Source organism: Mustelus asterias, chromosome 8 (assembly GCF_964213995.1).
Source record: "Mustelus asterias chromosome 8, sMusAst1.hap1.1, whole genome shotgun sequence".
NCBI lineage: Eukaryota > Metazoa > Chordata > Chondrichthyes > Carcharhiniformes > Triakidae > Mustelus > Mustelus asterias.
In genome coordinates, this window is record NC_135808.1 from 96,936,151 (window position 1) to 96,951,765 (window position 15,615).

General features: G+C 46.6%; 1 protein-coding gene across 1 annotated transcript in view; it reads right to left on the reverse strand.

Annotated features, from left to right (window-relative positions):
- agbl4 (AGBL carboxypeptidase 4) overlaps positions 1–15,615 on the reverse strand; it is a 769,208-nt gene that overhangs the window by 402,287 nt on the left and 351,306 nt on the right. The window contains exon 7 of the mRNA XM_078219206.1: positions 4,675–4,714. Within this exon, the coding sequence (XP_078075332.1) occupies positions 4,675–4,714 (40 nt within the window). The remainder of the gene's footprint in view (positions 1–4,674; positions 4,715–15,615) is intronic.

Genomic DNA, 15,615 nt, shown 5'->3' on the forward strand with positions numbered 1-15,615 from the left:
CTCTTTTTTTTCTGCTCAGTGTCTGAATCACCCACATTGCTGCACCCCACCCGCACAAACTCTTGTCTAATACCTGGGTATTTGTCAAAGATACTATAATTATTGATATTCAGCTATCAATTAAACACATAATAATTTAATATAAAAGTTATGTTTAGTTCAAATCTAGAAATGAAGTTCATACTTTTGAATGGGTTATTTCCATTAAATTATGGTACTTACTGTATAGCATCATGCAGCTTCACTCAAATTTGTTATGCATGTCTACATCACACAAATGCTATCACAATCACCACATTTAAATTATTACTTTCAAATCAGTTCTCTACCCATTAGTATATAAATAATCTCCTCTGAGGCTAAAAGATTTTCCATTTTCATTATTTTTGATATTGCTAAACACATTTTCATGAATATAAAACATTCAGAATATGAAAAGAGCTACATCGAGAATAAATTGTTTCTTGTTTGTGCTTCACCTTTTGGTCTCGAGAGAAGCACTGATACGAAATGTCATGTGTTTAAATCGTTGTACTTTTGGTAAACAGCAGGAACAAGAAAATAGGCTAATATATTTCGTCGTGAAGGTGGAACTAAAGAACGACTATTTCAAGAGATTACTATAAGCAACTAAAGCATTCTTGGGAGTCACTCAATTGATGCTGACTCGCCAGTTAATTGTCAAATTTCTCCAGCAAAATCAGAATCCTTTTCTATGAATAGAATTGTTCTTTGTCATTCACAGTCATTCCATTTATATTACTGTGCATTCTGACAATTCTCAGTGCCTTACTTAATGATTATGAGGAATGTATCATCTTACCAAGATTCTAAAATACCTGATGTCCTATTGATCAATGATAAATAGAGCAACAGCTAATTCCACTGTGTTACACTGTAGGAGACAAATAGCTTGGGCACAAATTTCGAAGCCCAGCACCCTTTCATTGGGATGTGCCGAGCCACTAGCTGCTTTCAGTACAGCAGGTGCAAGTCACACTTCTGAGAAAGGTAACTGCATGGGCATCCAGAGCATGCGCCAGAAGCTTCAGAAGGAGCACAACCTGATGTCACACAACCCTACCAACTCATGTGATGCCAGAATGCCTAATTGGACCATGCACGTGCCAACAATAAATCTACTCAAGAAAGAGCCAAACAGTCAGCTGCAAGAAGGGCCTTGCACGAGCATTAGTTAAAGGATCAGGTACCCAATGTGCAAGTAAGGTCATTTTCAAGGACATCTGCTGTTGCAATGTCTGAAGATATTGGGGTGAATTTTACTGTCCCGCCCGCCATGGGAATCGGAGGGGGCGAGGGGCAGACCATGGAAAGGTCCGTTGACCTCAGGCGGAAATTTCCGGGTTTGGGGCGTGCACAGCCAAAAAATCCTGCCCATTATGGAGCGGCCTTTTCCTTTGGTGCACAATAAAGTGTGACGGTGATGGGAAACCAGTGTGTGGCGGAATTACTAAAGCAGTAAATCTTACGGACCAAGGTTAGTCTTTGAAAATCTGAGAGAGGGCGAGGGAGAGAGAGAGCAGAGAGATCGAGGCAGTCGGTCTCTATTGTTCACCACATAAAATGCGGATGGGAGCTCACACTTGGATTGAAGGAGTTTCAAGTATCTTTCAACTTGCCCCATCGCCCAATGATTCTGCAGCCCCATAACACTCAGTAAATTTTGAAGTCTACGTATGAGGGGTTAACACAGCAGGACCAACCATTGGCACTCTCAGGGATTACTGTTGCTTGTGTGGGCATAATCGCTTCAGATGCCAGGCTAAATGCTTTGCAATTGCAACCCCACCCACCCACACCACCCCTGCAGCGCTGCCCTTGCACCAAAGTTCTCTTCTCTCCCTGCTTTCTGATACTGCTGCCCTTGCCTTGGCACTGTATGATGACTTCAGCCAGGCTAATGAGGTTGGCTTGCTAGAGCTTGAACTACCTGATGAGTCCTTGAACCTGCTCCTGGGCCTAGCAAGGTGTTCCATCTACAGATCCAGGCAGCGGCTGATCGAGGGGGTCGTCCAACCTCATTGTCTTCCCCACTACCGCGGCTACATTCGCGGCCAGGTGTCTCTGGAGAGGGAGCATGCGGTGTCCACGGGCGCGGTTGATGCCTTCCGCGACCGCTGGGCGCCGCAGGGGCTGGGGTGTATTATTGACCCCGATAATCACCTTTTGGTTTGACGTTTTAAGTTTCCTTTCGACTTTGATTTTGGTTCGGGCTGTTCCCCCCTTCCTTTTGGGGAGCCGCCCCTTTTACTTTGTCCCTAAGTTAATTTGAGTTCGTTTACTTGATTGGTGCCGAAAGAGCTACCTGATGAGTCCTAATTGATGGTCCAATCAGGGAGTCTCATGCTCCCTATTTAAAGCAGATGTGTCAGTCTCTCAGCCTGCCATAGCAGGAAGCTACCGAAAGTGTATGTATATTATCGTTGCAAATAAAATAGTTGGTGACGGGACTTCCGCCTCCGTGGAGTTATTTCACACTACAAGCGAGCCACAAAGAAGCCACTGTGGAGGTTTGTCTCTGACAGGAAATGCCATTGATGGGTGGGTGGGGGGTGGCGTGAAGGGGCAATCATATCCTTGATTTACACTGCCAGGAAATGCGCCTGGAGTCTTCTCACGAGGTTTTCCAATCTCGCCACTGAACATCCCAGCCGCGATTGGGCGTGGAAAATTCCAGCTGAGGAAAATCCTGGCTGAAGTCACGTGAAGTGAAGCTGGTCAGTTGCATGCCACTATATCCAGTTGCGATTTAAACTGGTCTAATTTCCCACTGGTATGGCCGAAATTGGGAAGGGAATGTGATTCCGCCTTGAGTATATCATGAATACTCAAAATACTGCTTTTTGAGTATTCATGACATTCAAATAGCATTCCCGACATGAACCAGAGGAAAAGCTGACCCGTCATCATCCCGCAATAGAAGTGGCGAATGGAAAATTGCGACTAATTTTTCCACAAGTGGGGTCCGACTTTTGGCCTAACTCTGAATTTTCCACTCTTGCCTGCCATGAAACCTGCCACAGGCGGGGCCAGAAAGTTCTGCCAATAGCACTGCCACTATGAATAGCTAAAGCCCTCCCGTTCTCCATCTATAAAATTAGTGGTGACTTTGCCTATAGTTACCTCGCTGGATTTTTCCCAGACCAACAATAAAGTTAGCAACTGCTATGCATGCTCACAACAATTTATGGTTATGTCGCACCATTAATGCAGAAAAGGACCAAAGTGTTGGACAGTTAAAAACAAGGTAGTTGCTGCAAGGACATGTAAAATTCTTTTAAAAAGTAATTTATCCCTTTTTTAACTCCAACTAGTTTCCCACTTATGGAAAAAGTTCCCTGTTCAATAAGTGAGTGAAATTATTCCCTACCTGTACAAGATGTACAAGAAGAAAAGCTTTAACTAATCATGCTCATGTGAACTAGTTTTTTTTAACATTTCATTCTGCTTTAGCCGTTAAATTCTCCCCTTGCTGTAAACATTTTTTGTCAAAGGTGTATGTGTAGAGAGTCATTTTACCCCAATTATATTATGAGGGGATACAACTGTATAAAAGTTCAATCGTAACAATTGTAAATTGTTGGATTCTGAGTACAATTCAACTTTATCTACCCTCATTTTGCAAAATACTTTACTCCAATCCATGCAATATTCACTGCAAATCTTGCCCTATTTTACAGTTCAAAATTCCCAGAAAAGTAACTCATTAATATCAAAAATAAAGCAAGAAAAAATATTTGCTACCTTGCCTGTAGATGTTCGCCCCCCTTATCAGTTCCATCAATTCCTGCACAGTGAATAATCTGTGTATATCAGTGATTGATTTTAAGCATTTCACAGTGAACTAGGAACAAGAACTGAAGGCAGCAAAATATAACCACCAGGAAGAAGGGAAAACTTGCAGAAGAAATTGATTGCGAACATGCTGAGAACATGCATGTTGTCCCACAGTAAATGAGCTGGGCCTTATTTTAAGAAAAATGCTGGTTAATCTGAATCCTAAATATTCAACGTGGACATCCTACAAAGTAACTCAAATTCAGACAATTGATGTCACTTCAGTTTTACACTCATCTCCAATGTTTACATGTATCTAGGCTGTACACAAGAAAATTGATTTAAAATATACAAAATACAGAAGCTATTCACTGAATAGAAAATAGCAGCTGAAATTATTTAAATAGAGAAATTAGAAAACCAAATGTAGAGAGAACAGTTTTAGATTTTCAATTTCAATTCATTCAGCAAGTATATTGACTTATCAGGTACTTGCTTAACTGAAATTTATCATATGTTTGGGAAAGCCACTATTATCATATTAATAAAGCATAGAGTTAAAACATGGTATTTCATAACACATTGCTCATGGTACCTCTACAGTGTGCAGTCTTCAGGAAAAGAAACTCCATTCCCGTCAGGGCATAACCTTCAGACAGAATAAAATCAACCGGACAATGCTGAGACGGAAGGCCTAGATAGGCAGCTCTAAAGACATATTACTGCTCAGGGTTAAGCCACTTCCAATATAAATGTCACTTGCTGCTATGTAAAATTTGTTAGGGGAACAGTTTGTTTCATTTAGTGTCAGAGAAAATCCCACATTTAAACAGCTTTTGTGTAAAGCAGGAGATATGAACCAGCATTTCTACTCACCAGGGTTTGTTATTGTCAAGAGGTCAAGACGCCGTTGTTGCTAAAAGACAAACAAACACTTTGTTAGAACATACTTACCACACAGTGTGTCGTTTCGCTGGTGATCGAACCCGTAAAACATTGTCTACATCTCAATACATTGCCCATGTTTTATAAAGTAAAATGTAGGCTGGCTGACAGACACAAAGGGCAGTATTTAATGGATGCCTGTAAGCTAGAGGGTTGGAAGAGCCCTACATTGCCTCCTTTGTAGAAGGATAGCCCATGTTAAGTGCCTCCCAGGCCAGTGGCGGGCTTTCTCCAGGATCGAGGACCTGGAGAGGGTGGGGGAGGGGGGGTGTCAAATCATGCTCTTAAGAGCTGCTGACCATAGGCTACTAGCTGTCCACTGTCCCATTGTCGACAGTGCCAGTGGTGGAAACTGCCAACAATGCACAAACCAGAGACCTAGGATTGTCAAGGGACCCAGATCACAGGTGACTGAAGATGAGATGAGGGTTGGGAGGGATGAGGAGGACAGAGGTCAGAAGCTAGGACAGAGGACTGGTTCTCAGCAAGAACCCCCTACTTCCCAATGCATGATCCCTCAATCAGGCAATGAGTGCCCTTGAATGAGTGACCCTGCCAAGCAACCCTGACAACATTTGCTTTTCAGGAATCCTGTATGGCAAGTCGCCTGCCTCCACTGGGTGAGTAACAGCAGCATTCAGATGAGACCCCTAAGTGGCACCCTCTTGCCTGATGAAATGCAACCCTCTCCTCCAAATCTGCCTCAAGTGCGGGCGTTTAAATTCCACCAAAAGTCATGGTGGTTTCACAAAAAATTCTGCCCAATAGAAGATCACACTCTTTGGAATTACCAATTTAAAAGGGGACCCAACAAATTATTTTGCACATTGAAGTAAAAAATGTGCACTATTTAATGTAACCTGCGGTGGCAGGAAACATGCCAGCCAGGTTCACTTAGTGCGGGAATGTCCCCACGGTAGTACAGTGGTTAGGATTGCTGCCTCTCAGCGCTAAGGACCCAGGTTCAATTCCAGCCTTGGGTGACTGTGTGTGTGAAATTTGCACATTCTCCCAGTGTTTGTGTGAGGTTCCTCCAGGTGCTCTGGTTTCCTCAACAGTCCAAAGATATGCAGGTTAGGTAGATTGGCCATGTTAAATTTCCCTTAGTGTCCAAAGGTATGTAGGTTAGGTGGATTAGCCATGGCAAATCTGCCAAGTGATACAGCAGCCATTGTAGAAAAAATGGTACAAGTGTAACAGTTGTCTTAACATGTGCAAATACCTCAACATTTATTATGCAAAACATATGAGGGCTCCACTTTAGTGCCATTAGTTATACATTGTCCAATTTGATAAATCAGGATATCCAACTCTATTTTATATTTATACTATTATATATTTACCACTCAATATGTTTCTGGATAATGGCATCTGATGATGAACATAAATTTCAAATAGCACTGCTGTGACAGAACCATAGAACCATAGAAAATTACAGCTCAGAAACAGGCCTTTTGGCCCTTCTTGTCTGTGCCGAACCATTTTTTGACTAGTCCCACTGACCTGCACTTGGACCATATTCCTCCACACCCCTCTCATCCATGAACCCGTCCAAGTTTTTCTTAAATGTTAAAAGTGACCCCGCATTTACCACTTTATCCGGCAGCTCATTCCACACTCCCACCACTCTCTGCGTGAAGAAGCCCCCCCTAATATTCCCTTTAAACTTTTCTCCTTTCACCCTTAACCCATACCCTCTGGTTTTTTTCTCCCCTAGCCTCAGCGGGGCTTTTAGCTTTGCTAAAATAATGGGGAGAAAACATGACGCATGTTCAATAATGACCATTAATGATGCCAAGTCAGCAGAGAAAATTCAAACTTACATATAAGGCTGTTGTGGGTTTTTGCTCAATGATGTTTTGAAGTGTAGCAGAGATAGAGATGTTAATTTTGTTGTTCATTAGAGTTTCTACATAATGGTTTTTGGACAGCAATTTTATGACAAAATGGGAGTTTCTGAGTTCAGGTACCCAGGGTTTAATATGGAGGCTGATCTTTATACATGGTAATAATATGTTGCAAAGACATTTTACCAGAACAAAAGGTTGCTGTCCATGAATCAGATAACAAAGGATTCATTTGATGGCAGGGCTTCCAGCAGGGCAGCCAGTACTTTCATGCAATTTGATTTGATTTGATTTGATTTGTTATTGTCACATGTATTAACATACAGTGAAAAGTATTGTTTCTTGCACTATACAGACAAAGCATACCGTTCATAGAGAAGGAAACGAGAGAGTGCAGAATGTAGTGTTACAGTAATAGCTCGGGTGTATGGAAAGATCAACTTAATGCAGGTTAAGTCCATTCAAAAGTCTGATAGCAGCAGGGAAGAAGCTGTTTTTGAGTCGGTTGGTACGTGACCTCAGACTTTTGTATCTTTTTCCCGACAGAAGAAGGTGGAAGAGAAATGTCCAGGGTACGTGGGGTCCTTTATTATGCTGGCTGCTTTGCCGAGGCAGCGGGAAGTGTAGACAGAGTCAATGGATGGGAGGCTGGTTTGTGAGATGGATTGGGCTACATTCACGACCTTTTGTAGCTCCTTGCGGTTTTGGGCAGAGCAGGAGCCATACCAAGCTGTGATACAACCTGAAAGAGTGCTTTCTATGGTGCGTCTGTAAAAGTTGGTGAGAGTCATAGCTGACATGCCAAATTTTCTTAGTCTTCTGAGAAAGTAGAGGCGTTGGTGGGCTTTTTTAACTAAGGGCCATCCAGCTTGAAATGCACCCTAACATTGGAGAAGGGCTGCCGGCAGGCGCTGGGTCGAATGGGGACATGGTCTCAGGGTAAGGCCAATCATTTAGGACTGAGAAGAGAAATTATTTTACTGAAAGCATTGTAAATCTGCGGAATTTTCTACCCGAGAGAGTTGCTAGTACTCCATCGTTGAATACATTTAAGACTGGGATAGACAGATTTTAAGTCTCTCAGGGAATTAAGGGATATGAGGAATAGGCAGCAAAATGCATTTGAAGCCCAGAATCACTCTTGATCATACTGAATGGCTAGATGGGCCATATGATCTACTCCTCCTCCCACTTCTTGTGCTCTTGTGTGGAAGGCAAGGACTCTGCAGAACCTCACTGACAACAGCATTCCAATTACAAAAACACCATCAACTATTATTCTTTGCTTTGGTCATTCCAAAAGACAGATGCCAAAAGATGCCAAAAAACAGTACCGGACCAAGCTAGAATCCCAGGCTAGCCATAAGGACTCTCGCCGACTATGGCAAGGTCTGCAACACATAACAGACTACAAGATGAAGGCAGATAAAATTGTTTGCTCCAATGCCCCCCTCCCCGATGAGCTCAACGCATTTTATGCCCGTTTTGAGCAAGAGGTCAGAGAGAGCACGCCCTCCATCCCAGAAGCCTCAGACGAACCTGTATCTGAGGTCACCATTGCCAACGTCAGAGCAGCCTTCTCAAAAGTCGACCCATGGAAAGTAACTGGCCCAGATGGGGTACCCGGATGAGCACTCAGGTCCTGCGTGGACCAGCTGGCGGGGGTATTTGCAAACATCTTCAACCTCTCTTTACACCAATCTGAGGTCCCTACCTGCTTCAGGAAGACAACCATCATCCCGGTACCAAAGAAAAGCCAGGCAGTGTGCCTTAATGACTTTCGTCCAGTGGCTCTGACATTCATCATTATGAAGTGCTTTGAAAGCTTAGTCATGCACAAATCAATTCTTGTCTACCATCGGCCTGGATCTACTAGAATTCGCCTATTGCCACAATAGATCCACAGCAGACGCCATCTCCCTGGCCCTACACTCAACCCTGAAACACCTAGATAACAAAGACACCTATGTCAGACTCCTATTCATAGACTACAGCTCAGCCTTTAACATCATTATTTCTACGAGACTCATCTCCAAACTTCGAGGCCTGGGGCTCGGCTCCTACCTCTGCAATTGGACCCTAGACTTCCTAACTCACAGACCGCAGTCAGTAAGGTTAGGCAACAACACCTCCTCCATGATCATCCTCAACACCGGTGGCCCACAAGGCTGTGTCCTCAGTCCCTTATTATACCCCTTACACACCTATGACTGTATGGCCAAATTCCCCTCCAACTCGATTTTCAAGTTTGCTGATGACACCACCATTATGGGTCGAATCTCAAACAATAACGAGACACAGTACAGGAAAGAGGTAGAGACTCTGGTGGACTGATGCAACGACAACAATAATCTCTCCCTCAATGTCAACAAAGTGATGAAGCTAGTCATCAACTTCAGGAAGTGTAGTGGAGAACATGCCCCTGTCTACATCAATGGGGATGAAGTAGAAATGGTCGAAAGCTTCAAGTTTTTAGGTGTCCAGATCACCAACAACCTGGCCTGGTCCCTACATGCGGACGCTATAGCTAAGAAAGCTCACCAACGCCTCTACTTTCTCATGAGACTAAAGACATTTGGCATGTCAGCTACAACTCTTACCAACTTCTACAGATGCACCATAGAAAGCATTCTTTTTGCTTGTATGGTATGGCTGCTGCTCTGTCTCAGACCGCAAGAAACTACAAAGGGCCGTGAATGAAGTCCAGTCCATCACGCAAATCAGCCTCCCATCCATTGACTCTGGCTACACTCCCCGCTGCCTCGGAAAAGCTGCCAGCAAAATCAAGGACCCCACACACCCCGGACATAGTCCCTTCCATCTTCTTCCATCGGGAAAAAGATACAAAAGTCTGAGGTCACGTACCAACCAACTCAAAAACAGCTTCTTCCCTGCTGCTGTCAGACTTTTAAATGGACATACCTTGCATTAAGTAGATCTTTCTCTACACCTTAGCTATGACTGTAACACTACATTCTGCACTCTCTCCTTTCCATCTCTATGTACGGTATGCTTTGGCTGTATAGCCTGCAAGAAGCAATACTTTTCACTGTATACTAATACATGTGACAATAATAAATCAAATCAAAATCAAAGGTCACTGAAACAACTTTGGATCCAACTTGCCACTTCTTTGTATTCCATGAACTTTAGTTTTCTGACCAGTCTGCCAATGTGAGGCCTCGTCTAAAATCTTGTGAAAATCCATGCAGACTACCCTCATTGAACCTCCTAGTTAATTCCTCAAAATAATCAATGTTCCCTTAACAAATCCATTCTGACTTTTCTTGCTTAATCTGTGCTTTTCAAAGTAGCGATTAACACCGTTCCAATATTTTATTCAATAACTTGCACATGCAGGATGGGTTGACTGGCGTGTATTTACCCATCTATGCCTTTCTCTCATTTTAAATAATGGTACAATGAAGGCAGCCCTCCAGTCCTTTGGCATCACGCTAGGATTAGAAGATGATAGTAAGTGCCTCCAATACTTCCTCTCTTGTTTCTCTTAACAGCCTGAAATACATTACAACTAGACCAGACAATTCATCTACTTTCAAATATGCAAACCACCTTAACATTTCCTCTCTCATTGCTGAAGGTGGACTAATCAGTTCTTGTACTTGATTTAACTATGTAGTTAAAGTAAACAACCAGTTTTGTGCTTCATGACAAATATACTGGCTGAGGCTGCTTGTTTGTTAAACTTGATGTGCGCAATGAGTGATCAAGCGTTCAGAGAGGTGTCTCTCTACCAATCAGAAATATTTACCAATGCACGAGCTGGAATTCTACTACAGGCTTGGTTCCAGTCGTAATAGATTGGTGACGGGATTTACCAGTAATATGTTGTTGAAAGTCAGAATCAAAAATGATTCGAATTGGTATACCTTAAATACATACTATTGTTTTAGGCTCATTAATGATCTTTCATTCTGTGGACTATTCTGCATCATTATCTCCAGAACTGCATATACTGGATTCTATTTTTCAATATTGTGCTATTTTAGAGACATAGAGGTCTACAGCATGGAAACTGACCCTTCAGCCCAACTTGTCCATGCCACCCTTTTTTTTAAACCCCTAAGATAATCCCAATTGCCCGCATTTGGCCCATATCCCTTTACACCCATCTTACCCATGTAACTGTCTAAATGCTTTTTAAAAGACAAAATTGTACCAGCCTCTAGAACTACCTCTGGAAGCTTGTTCCAGACACTCACCACACTCTGTGTGAAAAAATTGCCCCTCTGGACACTTTTGAATCTCTCCCCTCTCACCTTAAACCTATGCCCTCCAGTTTTAGACTCCCCTACCTTTGGGAAAAGATATTGACTATCTAGCTGATCTGTGCCCCTCATTATTTCATAGACCTCTATAAGATCACCCCTCAGCCTTATACGCTCTATGTTGCTGGAAATCTGTTCTTGGGCCAGCAGGCTTGATTAAACATTTCTACTGTGGTCCACAGGTGTATGATTGACAATGCTGAATGATTTCGCTTCTCGCACATACTACATTCTCTGCCCTTTGCTGGACAGTCAGCAGTATGGAGTTAATTTCAAGTGCACACACCAATTGGACCTGAAATGATTTGATGTAATTTGACCTTTGGGCTTCTGGTTTGTACTTTCCATTTGATGGATGATCAAAAGTTGTTGTTTAGTTCCCCAATCTACTTTGCAACATTTGGTTAGGTCAAGCACTGTAGACAGTTCCTGAGGTTCATCAAAAATGTATTCCTTGTCCACAGGTAGCACCACAAAATTTTACAAATATACGATTTGTACATGGATTTCATTACATGCATTAGTGAAATTACAGCCGCAATTCTCCCAAAAGTGCTGAATTGGCGGGAAAACTGTTCTAGATCCCGACTGTTTTCTCAGTTCAGCTTCTCACCCGAATCTCCGCACTCTGTGCATTGCAGAGGTCCTAGTCGTGAATATTATTAAAAACCTGGGGATGGGACCTATTCTCGCCAAAGAGCCTGATATCGGCGGGGTGAGCAGGAACCTGCGCATGCGCACATCGCTGGGAGATCGCTGAAAAGACATCCCAGCATCCAGATCACTGCCATCCAACCCTACAGACATCGCTGGCCTCATCGCTGGCCCCCATAACCCCCCACAGACATCGCTGGCCTCATCGCTGGCCCCCACAACCCCCCCCACAGACATCGCTGGCCTCATTGTTGGCCCCCATAACCCCCCACATACATCGCTGGCCTCATTGCTGGCCCCCATAACCCCCCCCCCCCCCCACAGACATCACTGGCCTCATCGCTGGCCCCCATAATCCCCCCATACATATCGTTGGCCTCATCGCTGGCCCCCACAACCTCCCCACCAAGACATTGCTGGCCTCACTGCTGCCCCCCCCCCCCCCACCCGTCTCCCCCCACACACAGATATGGATGCCAGCTCACCTCATGCCCCCATGGATCCGGATAATGCGGGTACCCAATTCCTCCATCCCTTGAACATACTGTCCTCACTGCTATGCAGGGAATCAGCATTGTGCTGACGTGCACAACCCCAGCTTGTGATCATTCCCTCTCTTAAATGGGAGCCATGAGTATTGCACCCACCCTGGACACAGCAGCTTATCGATTAGGAGCACTGAGTATTGTACTCTCCCCTGGACACAGCAGCCTATTGAATGGCAGCAAGCGATGCATGACACTCAACTGAATGCAGCCTTCAAAATCTTTCACAAGCATTTGTTGCCAACGGACCCTTGACTGACCACACTCACTGTACCTGCACTCCCTTAATAAACCAGAGCTGTATACAAGCTACAAGAATGGACACACAGCTAGTCACGCCACAAAGATGGCTGCGCAGAAACCTGCTCCCAGATTTTCAGAGGCCAACCAGGAGCACCTGCTAGATGCTGTGGAGGAGAAGCGTGATCGTCTGTTCCCCGGCCAGGGCCCTAACCCAAGGGTTGCATCTGCCACAGCATCATGGAAGGAGGTAGCAGAAGCGGTGAATGCCAAACGCCTGACACCGCACTCTGGCAGGCAGTGTCGGAAAAAAATGTACGACCTTCTGTGAGCTGCAGTGAGCGGTGAGTGAGCATCCCTCTTGGAACCGCGCACATGCTTGGCATGGATCTCCAACCCTGCTTAGATTCCTGAAGGGCATGCAACAAGTGACCCTTCCCCCAGGAACAGAATCTAACCCCTTCCCCTCACCCCTCAACGAGCACCCTTCAGTGGTGACCGCTTTCCCCGAAACTACCAGCACAACGCCCGAGACACAGGCATTCATTGCGCTCCATGCACTGCAGTATTTTTTAAATGCTTGCTATCAACCTTATGTTCCCACAGGAAAAGAACATCCACAACGCATGGGAAACGACACAGACTGGTGGTGGTGTGCCTGACCTGCGGCAGCTGACTAGCATGGAGGAGCGTGCCATGGAGCTGGCAGGGATGATGGGCCATCCTGAATGGTCACTGATAGCCAGGTTGGCATCCAGCATGCAAGTGAGCAGAAGCGCACCCTCAACCTAGGTTCTCCTCGAAGTAAATGCGATGCTGCATGGAATGTAGTATCGCACTTAGGGGAACATCCCTCCCCCTAATGTGTGTTCTTTTTTACAGCTCTGGACCCAGAGGAACCCAGCCCTTTATGTGTTGCCGCTGGCCCCGTTGCTCTGGAGCAAACTGCTCACAGAAGGCTGTAGCAGAGGGCTCCAAAGCTTGGCCGAGTCTCAGAGGGCCAGGGCTGAGGGATCACACATCTTGGGGCAGACGCATCCAGGCCTCCAGGACTGGCAGAGCCATGTGACGCCGGAGCTTCCGGAGCTCAGTCTAGCTACCCTGGCATCCCATGGAGTGCCCCTGGGGCCGCTGGGCACCCCAAGGGAGGAGGAAGGACTTGAGCCCATGCTGGGGTCTTCCACCCAGGAGATCCCGGACGTCCTGAGACCTTCCGATTCCCCCCTTCCTCCTACTGGGGCATCTCAGGGCCAGTGAGATGAACAGGGTGGCACCAAAACACTGCCATCGCAATGTCTGCCGGGCCCTCCAGGTCCCGGCCACCCAGGGGACGTCCGCCAAAGGCATCACAGGCAACGGGGCGTGCATCACAGCTGGACAGCTCCACCTCCGATGTGCATCCTGGGGTAGTACCAAGAAGAAGCATAAAGTTAGAAAGTTGTAGTTCACTAGAGGGCAGGTGAAGGTCAGCATTAGTCAGGGTTTGGTAATCATTTATTTTAAGAGCACAATAAACTGTTAATTGCACATCACGCTGTGACTAATGTGTCTCTGATTCTCCCCCCCCACCCCACAGCTCAGTGTTCCCGACTCCCAAACATAGAGTTGCTGTCTGTTGAGCCTTGCAGACTTAGCCACATGTTTCAGAGTGCCTGCCCTACCTTCCCCAACATTCACCAGACCCTTGGTGCAAATACAACTCCCCCCCCACCCCGCCACCACCCCCCCAGGCCAAATAACATGTGTCCCCACCCCAACCCTTACAGCTATGTGGGCCAGGGTGGCAGTGTGCATTCGGAGGACAGGTAGGAGTCAGACTTGAGTTGCACCAGGGGCAGGATCCCAGTGTGCATAATAGCGAGTCGTCATCATCCTCCAGCCTTCAACTAAGACTCGCAACCATTGCCAGCCCAGGCACACTACTAGGTTTGGATGTTTCTGGGGGATGACAGAGCTGGGGAAGGGCGATGTGGTGGTTTGAGGGCCCAGGTCGGTTTGGAGGGGGAATAGCGGCTGCACTTGTTCCTGGGGTGTGGTGGATGTGTGTTGGTTGCACCCCCCTCACTGCACAGCACCAGCTAGGTGAGGCAGGCTGCAATCAAGGCATCCCTTGCTGCTCTTCCTTGCCGGATACCTGGCATCGCCGCCCGCCGTCTTTCCTCCAGCTCCTCATATGGCGGGACGCCCACCTTGCCCCCTCGCCACACCTCCTTCTCCTCCTGCTCCAGCTGGTCTCCCTGCTTCTGGGCAATGTTGTGCAGAGCACAGCAAACAATAATGATGCATGAAGCATGCACAGGTTCATACTGGAGGGCCCCCCCCAGAGCGGTCCAAGCAGTGGAACCACATCTTCAACAGGTCGATGCACTGCTCAACGACGGATCGGGTGGCTGCATGGGCCTCGTTGTAGCGGGTCTCTGCCTCGGTCTCGGGCCTCCGCACAGGCGTCATCAGCCATGACCTTAGCGGGTAACCCTTGTCACCCAGTAGCCATCCCGGGAGCCTGGACTGGTCTTCAAAGAGCCCAGGAATGTCCGACTGCCGGAGCACAAAGCTGTCATGGAAACTCCCTGGGTGGCGTGCATCAACCTGCATGATCTTCATTTGATGGTCGCAGACAATTTGGATGGTCAGGGAGTGGAACCCCTTCCGGTTCAAAAATTGCTGCAGTCCTGCATGGGGGGCCTTCAAGGCGATGTGCGTGCCATCCACTGCACCCTGCACATTTGGAATCCCAGCGATGGATGTGAAGCCAAGAGCCCAGGCCTCCTGCTGTGCACAGCCCACATCAAAATTAATGAACTCCCCTGCCCAGGCATACAGGACATCTGCCGCACACATCTGTGCACAGAGGCCTGGGAGATCCCAGCTAGGTTGCCATTGGAAGCCTGGAATAATCCGGAGGCATAGAAATTGAGGGCTGCCGAAAACTGCATGTCAACAGGGAGCAGATGGCCGCCCTTCCCCTCAGGTGCCAGGGGTGAGAACACCTCACAAATGTGTCGCACTGTGGTCTTGGGCAGGCGCAGCTGGCGGTGGCACACGGCCACCGAGAGGGCCTCGAAGGAATTGCGGGGCCTGTACCTCCTTGCCCTCCGCCTTCTATGCACCCTCTCAGGAGCCTTCTCACCCACCTCCTGGCCCTCAGCAGCAGCCCCCTGCCCTCCTTCCTGAGGGTCTGGTGGTGGCTGCTCTTGCGGTGGTCTCTCCACGTCTGCCCCCTCCTGAGCTGCCGCCTCCTGCTCCTCCTCCGCCCCTGCTGCCACCAACAAGGCCACCTCCAAATCGACCAAACCG